This window comes from Sinocyclocheilus anshuiensis, unplaced genomic scaffold (genome assembly GCF_001515605.1).
Source record: "Sinocyclocheilus anshuiensis isolate Anshui unplaced genomic scaffold, SAMN03320099.WGS_v1.1 scaffold813, whole genome shotgun sequence".
NCBI lineage: Eukaryota > Metazoa > Chordata > Actinopteri > Cypriniformes > Cyprinidae > Sinocyclocheilus > Sinocyclocheilus anshuiensis.
The window spans coordinates 1,992,532-2,010,079 of record NW_015540942.1 but is presented as its reverse complement, the minus strand read 5'-3'; the positions used below and the strand labels follow the sequence as shown (position 1 = coordinate 2,010,079).

The 17,548-nt window shown below is 38.6% G+C and overlaps 1 protein-coding gene across 1 annotated transcript; it reads right to left on the bottom strand.

Moving 5' to 3' along the window:
- Window positions 1-1,175: 1,175 nt before the first annotated feature.
- On the bottom strand, window positions 1,176-17,489 carry LOC107689693 (serine/threonine-protein kinase BRSK1-like). Its single transcript, XM_016487812.1, has 20 exons — window positions 16,095-17,489; window positions 14,624-14,718; window positions 14,155-14,240; window positions 13,833-13,973; window positions 12,738-12,854; window positions 12,624-12,657; window positions 12,434-12,502; window positions 12,080-12,226; window positions 11,751-11,782; window positions 10,963-11,127; window positions 10,536-10,633; window positions 8,753-8,903; window positions 7,554-7,614; window positions 6,777-7,120; window positions 6,662-6,735; window positions 6,538-6,586; window positions 4,300-4,423; window positions 3,965-4,178; window positions 3,794-3,883; window positions 1,176-2,622 (listed from the first exon to the last, which is right to left on the bottom strand). The coding sequence occupies exons 1-20, from the start codon at window positions 16,180-16,182 to the stop codon at window positions 2,405-2,407; spliced, it is 2,397 nt and encodes a 798-aa protein (XP_016343298.1). The 5' UTR covers window positions 16,183-17,489; the 3' UTR covers window positions 1,176-2,404.
- Window positions 17,490-17,548: the final 59 nt, after the last annotated feature.

Below are 17,548 nucleotides of genomic sequence, written 5' to 3'. Positions count from 1 at the left end.
TACCCCGTATTATATCTAATGAACAATGCTCCTAAACATTCAACAGTAGTGAAATATATTCAATGTGTTACTGAAAATCAATTCAGGATGATGCAAGAGCTGCTTGATGACTGAACCGTCTGAAGCTTTGTCTTCCGCTATGCTATTTTTAGGCAGGAGTGTATGTGATGGCTGCGGGATGGTGGCAGAGGGAGGACCAGAGCAAAACCTTGCTTTGCATTCAGTGCTCCTTGCATCAGGAAAAGAGTGGACTGGAGGGAGGGAGAGAGAGGAGCATTACGGTCAGATTCTGGGCTTCAGGGCAGAGGCTCATTGGAGAAAGAGCTTTTAAGTGGATATTCAGGATCAGGTTCTTCCCATTCACAAATGTAATGAGCTAAAAAGCCCCACTGATCCTGAGTCTGCACTTAAGAGAGCACTTCACCGATTCCCGTGGGTGGGCGAGGAAAGGGACAACTATTTGTTTGAATACAATTCTATTTTTTTAGGACAGTGCATTCCAGTATCAAAGTCCAGTTATCATTCATTTTGTTTCATATTGTCAGTTTTGAGAAGGAGTCTTCTTTTGTGTGTGTGTGTGTGCGTGTGTGTGTGAAAAAATAATACTGCTCGCGTTTTGTACGAAGGGCTGGCCCGGTACGCACGAGTCCGAAACTTTGGGCTCTTGTCTGGGTAACATTCTCAAAGAGGAAGAGTGAACACAGCGGGCCTTCTTCTCCTTCCCTCTGTTTTGTTCCACTGCTTCCATAAGGTTCACTTCAGTCTTTATGTCATACATCCAGGAAGGTTTTAAAGTATTTTCCCCGTGGGAGACATCCAAGGCATGGAGTCATTGCTTGGATGATTTTCAAAGTTGTTCTCCAGCTTTATCCTTTGTGAGTTTGCTTTTTTTTTTATTTAAAATGAAATGAAAATGAGATGGGTAATATTAGGCTTTTGAAATGTTTTTTTTTAAAGGACATTTGCAGCTTTGTTTTTAAAATATTTGAGAACAGATACAAGTAGGGAGTTTATCTTCCATTTTCTAAATTTCAAATTTTCTACCCTTGTCATTTTGATTTTACCAGCCTCAACACTAATCCAATCCAATCCAAATAAATAAATAAATACATAAATAAATAAATACATAAATAAATAGATAGATACATAAATATTAACTGAAAAAATCAATTACAATTTAAAATATTTATATTTTTGTTTTTTGACATTCACTTCATTTTGTTGACAGAAATATTTCACATCCCAGCTCTAAAATATAATATAAATATCGAAGTAGAAACCAAAAAAAAGACTTTTGTGGACTTCCACTTATTATGGAAGTTCTACCAGGAGTCACATGAGAAAACAGTGGAGGCTTTTACATTTTTTCTCCCACTGTCTCTTTGTATGACACAAGGGAGTGACTGGCTATTTTGTTCCTCTTGTTCGGTTTCCGTGTGAACATGTCATAGGAAATCTAGATGCCTGCTCATCCCTCTGTGCCCTGCTTAGTGAGTGGGGTAGATCTGAGGTACTCTCAGAACTGCAGTGACTTAAAACCGCCCAATTTTGCCAACTGTAGCTTCCAGTGGACAGCTCTCCACTGCATATCTGAAACTGACTGATTATTTGATCTACAACATATCACAGAGTTCAAGATCTAAAGCACAAGCTTGAACAATCAGTGTTAACATAGCCTATATCTTCAACACTTAACATCTCGCTAAAGGCGTCATCTGTCCTCAGATCATGAAGGTATAGTCACATAGGACTATAGTAGCATCTTGGGTTACAAAATAGATTCCCGTTCTAAAAAAATCCCTATTCTTTTCTTTACATAGTGTTCTAGAAATCCTTTTTTTTTTGTGCTCCAAGTGGTGTTAAGAATGAAGAACTTCCCACTTTTTCCCGACATGTTTGCTTTTCTCTACCTCAAACAGCTCTTAGTGATTTTCTGATGGATCATTGCTTATGATGATGATGATGAAGTTTTAGAGACATTCTTTCCTGTCCCACTTAGTGTTTGTTCCTCCTTAAATAGTTTGTTGCCATTAGATCACTGGATGTTCACCGGTATGTCAATCTCCTTGTTTGTACTGTATGAAATAATTTATAGCTGGGGTTTATATTAAGCGATACATCTTGCTTCCACTTTTCAAATCCTTTGTTCCTAAGAAGGATAAGTGATATCATAATTTTTTCATCAGACGATTATTTGCATGTAAGAACACTTCCATGTGGATAGACTCCTGACTCTCCTATTGTTGCAGTTGGATCCCAGGGTTTCCGCTAGTGATGTGAAAATCAAGGCTGAGTATACCTGTTGTTGTGTACTGTGCAGATGGACTATGAGGGAGTCGTGTCTGGGGGGAATCAAGAGCGGGGATTGTCCCCTCCCGCTCAAAAGCTTGTCTGATTAGTTCACTTAGGGCTGAGACTGGGTCCCATTTGAGGAAAGGAGGCGAGTTTTATCCTTGCCAGACCCCTTCCTTTGTAGTACACTCGCACTACCGCCAATACTGCTCCCTTCTCCTCGATCGCCGCGTTCTGATCGCTCACCGCGATCACCTCCGCCCTCCGAGCGACGAGAGTTCTGACGGGTCGGTGTGCTGGGTGGGCGAGATGAAAGCCCATTTTTCTCATCTGGGAGAAGAAAAACATAAAGCATGAAGGTGGGGATTTGAAAACATTTTTGTTAACTGAAATAAAAATAAAAGTACACTAAAATCAAGAAAAGAAATAGTCACAAATGAATTTTAGTATAAAAATTTGAAGCCTTCACATTTCTCTAATAAAAATAAGATAAAAGATCTAAAAATCAATCTAAAAAGGCGACAAATTAATTTTAGTTTTAGATTTTGGTACATGGTATATTATAAAATGTAAAACCTACACATTTTGCCTGCATTATGCATGAAAATGCCACTGGATATTTACTTAAAGATAAAGTTTAATCTTGTTTTAAGTTGTTGTTTTTTCATTTTTAAATTATACCAGTTACCACATAAACTTTGGCTGCCCTAAAACTGAAACTTGCAATTAGTGAAGTCAAGTCAAGTCACTTTATCTATTGTGACGAGTGTCCCGAAGCTTCATCAGCGTCGCCCTGGAAACAAGCGAGGAGCACCTGGCCATCATCATCACAGGCTGATCGGTCACAGCTGCACCTCATCAGGCGGCGGCTACATAAGCCACGCAAGCCCTGCCATCTAGGAGATTCCTCCATGAGACTGAGCACTAACTCGCCCTCTCACTTTTCCCACAGAAAGCAGCGTGTGACCGACCAGCCCCACAGGAGCACTGCACGGACCCTCTGCACTGGGAACACGGAAGAGAGCACGCACGGCACCGGAGCACCTACCTGGACCTTTTTCACTAACACCCATCACCCCAATAAATCCACCCTCCGGGGTATTGATTGAGATTACTTGTCGTGTGATTCTTCACCCCGTTACACTATATAGCGCTTTATACAATACAAATTGTGTGAAAGCAGCTTTACAGTGTTACACAGGAAAACAGTGTGTCGATAATACAAGAGGACAATAGTAAACACTCAATTTTTCAGTTAAAGTCAGTTCATCATTGATTCAGTGATGTCATTGTCCAGCTCAGTTCAGTTCTCTTCAAATAGTGTCTATGCAATCAAGTCAACAATATTGCCAGAAATTAAGTGTACATTAGTTTTTATAGAGTAACAACTAATGTACATGCAAAATACAAAAAAAAAATAATAAAATGAAATGGGGGGGATACATCTAACTTATTGTGTATGAGATGTTTTTGGGGGGAAGTGTAGACATGGAACAGTCACCTGTAAGCGCCTGCACAGAGGGCTGGTCATGTGTACTGAGAAGCTGAGCTTGAATGGTCTCTACCACTCTTTTAAACCTGCGACTAGGACCTGAAAAACAATATTATAACATTTGTAGAAATGACAGCATGTACAGACTCATGACACTGGCTCTCTCATCTTTTTAAATACCTGATAACAGGGTGAAGGTGACGCTGTAGATGCCAGTCTCTCTCCTTCCCTCCCTTTCTCTCTCTTTCTCCCTCTCTCGTTCTCTCACTCCCTCAGAAAAGGCAATGTCAACCTGAAATTTGACAGGCTTCTGGAAGACAGACGGACCTCCGGAGGACTTGTACTCCGCCCGGAAACTTGTCTGAGAGATGACACTGTGACTCAGGGAGGGAATCTAGAGGAGAACAGAGACATACATCAAAAAATAATGAACAAAGCTTATTTGAAGTGAAGAGGAAGATGAAGAGAAGGAGGAAGAGGAAAGGAAACACATAACATATTAAAATGATACTAACCGATAGGAAGGCGTGGACAATGTCAGCCTTGATTGAGCTTAGTGGCTTGTCTCTGATCACCACAAAAATTTGCTCTTCCCTTTCCAGACTGATGAAATTTCCAAACCACGACTTCTTTGCCAGCCTATAGAAAAAGATCAAATTATATGTAGATTAATACACAAAACATACATTACACATGCAGTTTCATGGCTCTCATTCTACAGCGAATACACATTATGGACGTTTTAACAGCATGAATGGATCTAGTTATTTGGATAAATAAGAATGGATAAATAAATTATCTTTGAACAGTGGTGTAAAGTATTTGAGTAAATGTAATTAATTACTGTACTTGATTATCTTTTTGGATACTCTGTAGTTTTACTGAGTATCAAAGATATTAGCAACTTCTACTCTCTATTCCACTACATTTTTTAATAAGTATCTGTACTCTTTACTCCATTACATTTGTAATGAGTGTTGCAGTTACACATTACATTTTGCATGGCACCTAGATTTATCTGCACCAGTTTATTTCCTCTACAAAAGAAGTGACATTCGAAGATGGCGCCGACGCTGATGGCTGCCTCCGTGGCGTGCTCCGCAGTTGTTTTTATGTTTTTGTTAGTTTGTCCTGTCTTTAGTTATATCCCTGCAATCAGTTTCACCAGAGACGAATTGCTGGACATTCGGCAGTACACACCACCCGATATTTCACCGGTTTTCGACTATTCTGATGTTTTGCTGGACACTGTAGTCGGGGGAGCTGCGGCGCTGACCAAACGCTTCAGGACACGCAGACGGGGGAAGCGAGCCGGCGCACTCGTGAAGCTCAGGCAGCGCGGATTCAGAACGCCGTTGCCTAGCATCCATCTGGCAAACCTCCGCTCTCTACCCAACAAAACGGACAAGCTCCTTCTGCTCTCCCGGACAAATAAGGATTTTTCAAACTCTGCTGCTCTGTGTTTCACGGAAACCTGGCTGAAAGACTCCATTCCGGACAGCGCGTTGAGTCTGCCGGGCTTTCAGCTGTTTAGAGCAGATCGCGACGCAGAATCAACGGGGAAATCGCGCGGCGGCAGGACATGCTTTTACATCATAACTTTTACAAGGTTTGTTGAATCATAATGTTCAATGAGCCTGGCAAAATGTTGACATTTATGCTTTAAGGCAGATACTTTCTCATCAAAGACACTTATTATACAGAAATATGTCTGACTTTTTGCTGTCAGATCATTGAAACGCAACTGAATTGTTATGCATCATGCATCAAACGCCATTAGAAAGAATGTTTTTTTTTTTTTTTTTTGCAATTTTGAGGTGTTCAGTTTTATTTTGGTTTTAGAAAATAAATATGATTGGTCTACTCATAAATCAAATCTTACTTGTTTTTCACTGGCATGTCCTTTGACCAGTGCATCTTTGAGTCTGTATTTAGTATAAGTAAAATACTTAAGCACTTTTTAAATCAGATACTCTAAGACTTTTACTCAAGTCGTTTTGGAGTAGGTGACTTGTAACTTGTAATGGAGTTTTTACTGTAAGGTATCTGTACTTTTACTCAAGTATGGTTTTCAGGTACTCTTTACACCTCTGTCTTTGAAAATACAAAAAATACTTTTGCAAGGGTCTTCTCATCTGCCTTCATTCCTAGAATTGTACATGTTCAGGGAAAAGTAGCCAAATATGCTGAAAAAGCTTCAGAACAAACACACTGAATCATAGTTTTTGCTGTGGCAACACTGAACGTATAACACATAGCACATGTAAAATGCACCAATATTACAATTTTGTAATTGTTTTCATGTTATAGCTGATAACCAATAAATTACTAATATTAAAATTCTACTTTGTGTAAATAAATGTAAGATTAAACACTGAAGCATTTAAAACCACTGGTTTTATTTTTTAATCGAATTTAAGTATCACAACATTATAATGCACAGTTATTTTAGTGTTATGTACTATTACAGTATATAATAGTACATACGTTTTTGTTTCACTTTTTCATCTAATATATTTTTAATTTCATTTCATCTTTATTTCGAATAATAAAAATTATTTGTATTAGTTTTAGTTATAGTAATAACAAAACAGAATGTACAGTATGAAAAATGAATATATCGAAATTTGTTAAAGATTACATTTAACATTGATATTTTAATTTATTTCTTGTTTTAAAGATTAACATGAAGATAATGGTGAAGGTATTACAAAGGTAATATATATACTGTATATATATATATAAATACTTACTCTGGGCTGGACTCTGGAGTTAAACTGGACATATCTTCTGACGTAGGAACTATTGAAACAAATAAAAAATGTTACAATGATGTTTGACTCAATGACAGCAATAATAAGGCGATGTTCCTCTCACCCTGTAGCCTTCGGCGGTGGAAGCGTGGCGAACCCAGCAGGTTGTTCTTGAAGGAGTTGAGGCGTGTCCTCCAGTGTCAGCTCGTGAGGAGGAGGAAGAAGAGGAGGAGGAGGGCGGGGTGGGAGGGGGGTGCTGGGGATGGTGCACAGGAGTCCCCAGAGGGGTGGGGAGTGGGGAGCCCTGTGGGGTGACCTGCGACACATGGGCAGAGTTAGGATAGATGGTCTTAGTGACAGACTTCAGGACAGAAGGAGCAGGGAAGAAGAAGCGAGGGATGGGGGACAGGAGCGGAGAGGGGGAGGGTGAAGGAGACGGAGGAGTCTGCAGGGGGAGGGACTTCATAGACTGCAGGTGGGGACGGTCAGAGGCTGCTTTTGAGGGTAGGGTCTGGGTTTTTTGGTCAGGTGCGCGTTGGGACGCCCGGGGTGTGGTGGAACTTCCTGCTTTGGGGTCTTTGGACTGGGTGGTGGAAGCAGGAAAGAGGAATGGAGAGATGGACACAGCAATGGTCATGAGCGTTAATGAAAGATATGGGTATATGATTATTAACATTAGAATTAAACTGAGAAGAGTTAGGAAAATGATACATAGCTCATTGAGAAGCACGTGAAATCTAGTATAAATTAGTAAACAATTAGGTGGTTAATTAATGTGCAAAATGCAAGTTAAAACAAGCTTAACATTTTTGTGTGAGTTTGGTGTGGATAATGACTCCAGTATGAGGACAGTATGATAGATGAACATAAAAAGAGCAGCTGAATCCAGTTCAGCTTTGCTATTCATACCACAATAACAAGAACAATCACAATACCTTTCACCATTGTAAACTGAGCTCTACATAGTAGTATTTTACTTCTAATTCAATTTCAGTTAAAGGTGAGGAGTAACTTACTCGAGGGCTGCTGAGGGGACTGGATGAGAGGCCGGTTGAAGCTCCGCTAACTGACCGAGACCTATCAGAACACCAGGACATATCAGTCAAACATCCCTTTATGTTCACAGATATATTAATTTTTTTTCGATATACACACATCTAGTGTAAGTAAAACTCTTAGTGGGAAATTCACTAGGAATGAATTGCACCAACTTATAGTGCTGTTTATTTGCTCTACACCAGGGTTCCTCAATAGGCGGCCCTTCAATGGCCCTTGGCTTGGTATTGTTGGCAGAATTCGGCCCTCGGCAAAAACTAATTGAGGAACCCTGCTCTACACTGTGGTTCTGGACATATTTTTTTATCATTTGGTCATCGTTTGATGAATTAAGAACATTTTACATGGTATGCAGCAATTGCAAGTTAATTTTGAATCTGAGAGATGGGACCAGTGTCGGCTTGTGTTCACAAGAGTCCAGGCACTTTGTCATGCACAACTACTAGCGGTGCACACTGTGGAAGATTAAAAAGTTGTTGTTTTTTTCAACTAATGCGTGTCATTGATCAATCAAAATTTAGTATAATCACGACCGTTACAGGTTCAAAAAATAACAAGGAAGAAGATATAATACTCGCTGTTGTTGATTTTCGTGAGCTCAATGACGCCTAAACGTAACATACATGTCATTTTAATCTTTATAATTTTGCTTTATTATCTTTCACTTACATACAACAAAAATGCAATATTCATACAGTAATTATCCTTGATGAAATATTTTCACTCACTAGTATAAGCTCTTCCTTTTTGTACACATCAGAAAAAACTTGCCGTGTACCATGTAAAACGCCATTCACTGTTGCCATGATTAATGATCAATAGAACATGCGCACAAACAAGTCTTTTCAATTAAATTATGAGAGGCAAATAGCTTTTTTGTGAATAAGGTGCATCTATAACAAGTCTAGTTTACATAGAAAAAAATTAATGCACAAGAGAGCATGGTTAAATGCACAATACTGCATGGTAAAACACATTTTTGTGCTAAAATTGCCATATCACACAGAAGTTGTGCAATTCATTAGTGAATTTACCCACTTTTTTTATCTGCATTTTTTTTGGAAGGCACTTGGAAGTTGAACAGAAGGCACATGTGGTATATTAAGCTTGACTTTCAGATGAAGGTAAATACAAGTTATCTTAAACATTTTGCATGTACCTCTGGCTATGTGCAGAGGTATCCAGTGCTCTGCGGGGAGGTGTCGGAGAGCCCTGCTCTGTCACACTCAGTACCTCCAGACTCTTTCTCTCCGGCCGACAACGCCCATGACGGGTCAACATGGGCGAGTCCACCCGCTTACGGGGAGGATCTGATCACACAACCACAACCACAAACATACACCCACTGTAACACAAACATCGACTGTGTACTCTTCATGAACAAGTCACATTACGAACCTTACTATATCCATGATGGAATCTAAGGTTTGTTTTTATATATTTAGCATCTCAACCGATTTGAATCGTCACATATTTGAATCGATTTTCAACCGGCTCGCAGTTAATCGTTACATTCCTATATATAACTATATATCAAATATACAATGCAATGCAGCAGTGATTATCTGTATTACAGTGTTAGAAGGGAAATTAGCATAGAAGCTGAAAAAGTAGTCTCTTCAATGTGTTGATAAGAGTCAGAAAGCTTCTAAGCAACAGGGTTAATTTTACCTGGATACAACGTGCTGCATGAGAGATGAATCATGGCATGACAGTGAAATGATGGACAGTAGCGTATTAGGGTTGCATGATTTGGTCAAAAAATCGGATTGCAATTATTTTCTCATATTTTGGCAAGATTCTGTAAGATTTGCACTGCAATACGATAAACATTTAACATCCGACAATTTGTTGCAGCTTAGATTTTGAGGCAAAAAGGATTAAAAACTACATAGAAATAAAGTGTGCAAAAACTACAAAATTATGAGTTATGCCTTTTTTCTCCAAATTAATGCTTGGCCCACACTCATATAAAGAATCAACTCAGAACTCTTTCAGTTAAATTCATTAATTAATTAAATAAATAAAAGTTCAGTTCTTTTCATTTTCACATTGTACCTGAAACTTAAAGGGGACTCAAATCTCTTTAGTCCACTTCAGTTTAATGTCTCAGTCCACTTTACATTCATAAATTCATATTATTATTAGCTTTTTTACATTACAATAGTAATTATTTCAATGTATTTCAATGGTAATATATTTCCATCCTAATTTCTTTACTTTCACATGTTAAACCTTCAAAACTGTATTTTGCTGAAAAACTGCTTGTAATGGTTACAATTACATGAATGTAACAATGTAACAAAATGTTGTTGTTCTCAGTGCACGACTTTTAGATTTTTTTGATAAGCAAATTTATTTTGATTATTTACATTTTTATTTCAATTAATTGTATAGCCCTATAAGGGCGAGACATGCCTTTCAAATAATAAGCCTCTTAATAAACAAAATGTATGTAAGTAAATGGAAAATGACAAAAATCATGTCAGCATCGGTGCCAGACTGACAACTTTTCATTCATTTGTTCTGTATACATTAGGAAGTCCATTTCTGATCCAACCTGCAGCACCTGCTCTCATACTCGCTACGCTGCCCTAACAACCACATGCTACGTTGTGGTTCCCTTCCCTGTCAACCTCTTAATGATGATGATTCTTCACCTTGAAGTCTCTTTTTAGTCCTGGTCTGGTCTTGATCTGTTTATTTTGGGGAACAAGCCCTCAATATGTTACATTTACAAATCACTGATGTTTGCCTTAGAGCTCTTAAATTAAACTGGCTTACTTTCAGGCCTAAAGCACCAGCGTGCTTTCTAGGTTACCAACTATTCTCATGGTGTTCTGTGACTAGCTTTGAACATGACAGCAACACACACAGGCCTGAACTGCAAAAGCTCACTCACCAACATCATTTCTGGGTGGAAGATGTTCATGCTCACTCACCAACATCATTTCTGGGTGGAAGAAGTTCATCTTCATAACTAGGGTAGCGCTCCTTTCTGTCCAACAGAAGATAGTAGATCAACTTCTCCTGGTTTTCTCTGGGAAGGGAGAGATGCAAGTCAGAACTGACTTTCATTGTATTGACAAAAGCATTCTTCAAAATATCTTCTTTTGGGTTTTACTGAAGAAAGTAATTCATACATGATTGGAGTGAGTAAAATAATTTTTTGAGTGAACTATCCTTTTAAAGGTCCCATGACATGCTGCTTTTTGGATGGTTAAAAAACCTCATAAAGTGAAATTTTCATGCCATGGGACCTTTAAGGTCCCTTTAAGTTGTATCTTGTTTGAAGTACAAATCCTTGAAATCTTGAGTTTGTGCACTATTCTTTTCTGAATTACAGGCTAAGATGTCACACAGACTCACTCTTCACACTGCAGGTCTCTGGTGAGCTTGACACGGTCTCTGAAGCAGCCCAAGGAGTGCATGCTCTCCAGAACATCAGGGTCCAGATCTGTAAGAGACAGAATCCTCTTCACACACACACGCCTCGGGGGTGGCTGCTCTGGACATGGCTCGTTCCTGCCCCCTCTGAGACAGAAAGACACACAGACACACAAGCAAATCAATGTGGAGTGCACATGTAGGCATTACATACAACATAAAAAATAAAATCCACTTTTAATTTAATAGTTCTGTGTAACACAGAAGGAGAATTTTTGCACTGCATAGTGACCTTGACTGACAAGTTCCAAAAAAAGACAAAGAAAAGGCTATATTCCAGATCTTCAGGTGACATACAGTATGATAGCTTTGTGTGAAGAGCAGACCCAAGGTTATGTTGTTATTTCTGCTCGTAATGTGTACATATGACACAAGCCATCATGTCAATGACGTTTGATCATGAGACGTTTGAGAACCCATGACATTTGATGATGTCATTGACATGCAACCTGACGCAATATTTGGCTGAATGCTAGACTGGATGGCAAGATTTTTATTTAAAAGCAACATTCAGTCTGACTGTTGCACAGAACATTTTGGAGCTTGACAGACACACTATAAAACTGTTGATGTATGAAAAAGTGCCACTCGAATATTTTCACTTTTGTGTTCCATGGAAAAAAATAACAGCATACAGGTTTGAAATGGCATGAGAGTCAGTAAATAATTATCTTTTCTGAACTGTTCACGGTACCTCACATGATACTTACTGATACCAGGGGTGCTTTTGTATTTCTTCCAACTGAGAAAAGAAAAAAATCAAGAATTATCATAAACAATCCTTGGCAATACACTAAGAAATTAATACTTTTATTCAGCAAGGATGCATTAAATTGATAAAGTGATAAAAAGTGTAAAAGATATATATATAATGTTGATAATAGAAAACAATTATTTCAAATTCTAAGATTATTTCAAATTTATAACTGTTTTACTGTATTATTGGTCAAATAAATGCAGTCTCTTACCAACCTCAACACTTTGAACGGTAGTGTATATGCAATTTCTATATAGGTGCATTGAGTTTCGTGTTGCATACCGTGAAGCGTTTCTCAGGGTTAACCTCAATCATGCCACGGAGGAGAGCCTGGCAGTCTGGAGGAATGAAGTGAGGCATGTGAAATACCCCACTCTTCACCTTCTCCAACAGTTGACGCAGGTTATCATGGTCAAAGGGCAACGCTCCCTGTGAGGTGAAATGTTACAATTCACACACATTTCTGAGTGCAACCAAGAGCATAAAGCCTGCATTATCCCTACAATCAATGGCAATTTTGTGACATAAAACATTTATTTTCCAGCCACTGACCGTTTTAATAAGGCGTGTAAGGAAGGTATTAAATATGGTGAAAATGTTGGAAATGACAAATATAAGATGCAGCAAGCTTCTCACCACCAGCAGAGCAAAGAGAATAACCCCACAGCTCCATACATCTGCCCGACGTCCATCGTATTTCTCTCCCTGTGAAAAAAAGAACTAAACACTAAGTACAGATAAGCACTGGTTGTTTTGTAAAATATGAACCTATGAGATTTATATGTTAAAACATATGGTGCTTTTGCTCTTAGAGCTTCGTCCTTACCCTGATGACCTCAGGACATGCATAATGGGGTGATCTGCAGATACATAATATAGAGCATTTATACTTCATCATCATTAATACAGTATTAAAAGCACACAAACACAAACTACTGACCCACAGCTGGTCTCCAGCAGACTCTCCCCAACCTGTAGGGAGGCCATGCCAAAGTCAGCAATCCTGATATTATTCTTCTCATCAAGCAGGAGGTTTTCAGGCTTAAGATCTCTGTGGCTGGAAAAAAAATGCAATGACAACATTGTAATATACTTTTGTATATTGTAATATTTTTCCTGAAGTATCTGAAATTATTTTACAATTATTTTACAGAGTGAGAAAGACCTTTGAGAAAGGTCTGAGAAAGAGATTTTTTGTGTAGCATACTCTGCAGTACATGTAACAAGAATAAATCACAAAGTTTTGTAATACATATACTTGCTTTATTTGTTTTGTTTATTTTTTCAACATTCAACATACGTTCAATATTGCAAAAAAAAAAAAAAAGTTTGGGGTTGGTAAGAGTTGTTAAATGTTTTTGAAAGAAGTCTCTTAATATGCTCACCGAGGCTGCATTTATTTGATCAAAAATACAGTAAAACAATAATATTATTACCATTTAAAGTAACTGTTGTCTATTTGAATATATTTTAAAAATCTAATTTATTCCTGTGATGGCAAAGCTGAATTTTCAGCAGTCATTACTCCAGTCTTCAGTGTCACATGATCCTTCAGAAATCATTCAAATATGCTGATTTGCTGCTCAAGAAGCATTTCTTATCAACGTTGATAACAGTTGTGCTGCTTAATATTTTTGTGTAAACCATTATACATTTTTCAGGATTCTTTGATGAATAGAAAGTTCAAAAGAACAGTATTTATTTGAAATAGACATTGTATAACATTATAAATGTCGTTTTATCAATTTAATGCACCCTTACTGAATAAAAGTATTAATTTCTTTAAAAAAATAAAAAAATAAAAAATCTTACTGACCCCAAATTTTTGAACAGTAGTGTATCTGTGTACATGTAAAGTAACCCATATATTGAAATAATGCAAGTCAGCTCTGCCTTCTTAACTTGGCCGCACGTTTTCATTTCAACACACATCCTCATATTCCTAAAGTCGCAGAAATATTGGAAAAAAAAATATGCACGTAAAGGAATCAGTGTGTGCAGCACATTAAATAAAAAGGTAAAAAGAGACATTTACCATATAGAGTGACTGTGACAGAAGTCCAGAGCAGATATGATTTGTCTGAAGAACTTTCGAGCCTCTTTTGGCGTCAATCTGCCTTTCTTTACCAGGTAGTCAAATAGCTCCCCACCAGATACATGTTCCAGCACTAGATACCTGAGAGAATGAGAAAGACATTTATGAAACAAATGCACAGAGATAGATACACATGAAATGGTACACACAAGCACACCTCTAAAGAATGCAGGATGTAAGTCTGGACAAGACAAGACAAGACAAGACAAGACGAGACAAGGCCATACATGCTTCAGATGTGTGGAGAAACAGCAGTACTTACAGATATTTGTTATTCTCGTACACATCATACAGTTTTAGGACATGAGGGTGCTCTATTAGTTTAAGAATAGCTATCTCTCTCTCCACCTGCAGAAACGGGGAGAGCGAGGAACACTGAATGAGAGTTCAATAGGGAAAAGGAGCAACCTTGATGTAGGAAATAACCAAGCAAAGTTGATCACTCTCAATTAAAAGTGAACCAATATAGTCAATAGATTAACAAGAGTCTGACAATCAACAGTAGACATGGACAAAAATGACTTAGCAGGGAGAGTCTTGCATTTGTTTAGCACAGAACATTAGGGCAGATGCAGCAAATACTGTGGTTAATAAAGCAGTTGGAGTTATGCAGCTGCTGTGTTATTGAAGAGTTACTGTAAATAAGAAAATGCTGCGTAAGCAGGAGGTGACTGAGAAAAACTAGAACTTTTAGACATTTCCGTTGTAAATTCATTGTATGCAAAACTTACTTTCATAAGAACAGACTCTGATAGCTTTTCTCTGTTAACTATCTTTATGGCCACCTTCTGTCCTGTAATACAATGAATTCCTAACTTCACCAGACCTGCAAGAGGAACACAGATGTTCATTCTTCATAGAAGCATTTTAAAAGTGGACAACATTAAAATCCAGACGAGATGCACTTGTAAAAATGGAAAAGTAGACAACATATGGCTGCAACTTTCAGACTGCAGAATTTTAAGTAATCAATTCCCATTTCCAAACTATTACACTTGGAAAAAAAGCAGCACTAACAAAAACACTATGAATTATGCACACTCCAAAAAAAAAATCCTAAAAACACCAGTACATACTGCTCATATAGACAGTCACATAAATCGTTAATGGACACCCTCTTTTACTTGCCAAAAAACAGTCTACTTCCTAATGTATGTAGATCTATATCACTCTTGTGCACATTCAGATCCTATTTACAATGTACTGACAAACAGGATCTGTCTGGCCTTTGCATTCAGAACAGATCGGTGAAAAGCAATTGTTATACCTTAAAACGAACTAGTATCCAGGTTTACAATGACTAGTACCTTTGTTAATAACTAGTAATCTAATAGAGATTGGAATCATTTTCAATTTTACTAGTAACATTTTACATTAGTATAGTACTTATACTCATTTCTTTACTAGTTGCTTTACCTGTTTCATAGTTACTGGTAACAAATTGCAATTTGTTGCAAATCTTGTATGTATTTAAGTTGTTACTTGTTTCATTGAACTTAAGTAGCTGACTAGTCATTACCAACAACACTGTAAACATTTAATATCTAGTGAGAAAAGAAATGTTACAACAGTTTCTAGTTTCCCATAAATATGCACCAATATCAAATAAATGAGCACTAGCAAAACTACTAGAATAGATATACTAACTATTGAAATAACTAATCAGGACTAGAATCTATTGAACAGTTACTAGTAAAACTAGTTCCAGCTACAATGGAAAGTGAAAAGTTGAACCAGTTTCCTTTAGAATTCAGTGGCAAATTGTGCGATTTGTTACAAGTAACAATGGAATATATGTCTGTCTCTAATGCAATAGCAAAAGTGTAAGTACAAGTAACTAGCAACCTGGAATAACTGAATAGATATGCCTAGGACAAGTACTAGCATCGTTAGGGTATTGAAATTGATAGTCACTATTTTATAACAAATATAAACATAAATATATATATATATATATATATAAAATAAAACGCCAGAAAGATGAAAAATAATCTTCCTCCCTCAAGCACTGGCCTGTCACTTGCCTCCGTGCCTCATTACATTTCATCAGCTGAAACACCCCTGCACACACATTAACTGCTTTGCTTATTGCCGAATCAACCTTTCAACAGATTAATTCTTTAATGAGACGCGCGAAGTAGAGCAGAATTTATTCCAGTGCATTAACTGAGTGCTAATATCCCAAAGAGGAAATGCTCTTACCTGTCTGGCCCTTCCCCAGCGTCTTCTCCAGTCGGTAGGGCCCGACATACTGAGCTGCCTGACTCCCCGACAACTCCTTACTGGACATTTCGTTCGACAGAGCTTTTGTGTCACAATATAAGCGGGTAAATCAGTGTATTTTCACAATGTATCCACCGGTGCCTGTCCTGCTCACGTAATAGCTCCGCCGTACAGACATCACAGACGGTGAGCGATGACACAGGGATGCTGAGGCGTGCTGTCAGTGCCGTGGCCCACTCCCAAACATCTGCCGTCTCCTTAAAGTTCGTGGAAATGGATCGGTAACATTTTCCGTTCGAAAATATCAAAAAAATAAACAAGAGTTGCTTGTTCAGCCGAGCCTATACGCCACACTTCAGCTGTTATTGCGATTTAAACGGCCTGTGGCTGCTGTTGGATGAATGATGAGGGGACACGATTAAATCTGGGCCGATAGGCTACTATATGACTACATCAGATAATAGCTGTGAATGACACCAAAATGATTATGAATATAGAAGACAGGTAAAGATAACAGGAATAATAGGCAGCCTGGTTCAGTCATTAGTTTGTTTTCGCCGGTATCTTTTCTTTAAAACTATATTCATGTAGACTATACAACGTTGTTGCTAAACTGCAAGTGACCTATTTATTAAAAACTTGGCCACATCTATTCTGAGAAAGAACCGCACATCCGGTTTGTGACAACTTATACGTATTATTCTGTCTAAGATTAAGTGAATCTTTCTTTTGTCCCTGACTCTTCAAAGTGTTTCGTTTTATTTTAATAAATGTTTGGATGTAAAGGATGAGCGTCCCGACGTGCCTGATATAAACTACTGGTATCTTCCAGGCCTCACATCCGGAAATATGGGAGAACTGTACGGGAGAAAACAGCCACCCTTTCGCGAAAGAAAGCCTCGGTGTCTTCCGTCACATGAATCCGCCAATTAATCCACCGGGCGCGTGCCAAGTGTACATTGCGCTTTTGTAAGCTACAGTGTTTGCGCAGAAATCGCTTGCTTTATTCGTACGGGACACATTGCTGGTCAAAATACAAGCATCTTCTAACTAGCGTAGGAGCCTCCTCTCCCCCTCCCTTCCTCCCGCACGCTCGCGCTGGCTATGAGCACATCACAGCATCTTCTCGCGCTCTCCTCCCGTCGCCTCGGCTACCGCGCGTGGAGTCATTCTTTCGAGTTTGCGTTACAGTCGCTTGAAACCGCCTGGCTTTAATCCGTTCGCTTCGGTTGCCTTGTGACCGCAAGGATAGCAGTCCCTCTGTCAGTGGGGCCTTTCTCTGGTTTCTAGCGTTCACTCTCCCTGTATTCCTTCTCCCCATCCGACACGCGCAGCATCAGCATCCGGGTTCTGCGCTGCTTGCGTCCCCTCCCTTACGCGATTCCCATCGAACATGCTCGTCATAGACCCCCCCCCCCATTTCCGCCCGAGCG

Excerpts from the sequence above, each read along its gene's own strand:
- LOC107689693 (XM_016487812.1), bottom strand. The coding sequence starts at position 16,182 with ATGTCCAGTAAGGAGTTGTCGGGGAGTCAGGCAGCTCAGTATGTCGGG. Across the intron at positions 12,658-12,737 it reads CTGCTGGAGACCAGCTGTGG|ATCACCCCATTATGCATGTC; the intron begins GTCAGTAGTTTG and ends ATGTATCTGCAG. Across the intron at positions 6,587-6,661 it reads CCACCGCCGAAGGCTACAGG|TTCCTACGTCAGAAGATATG; the intron begins GTGAGAGGAACA and ends TTGTTTCAATAG.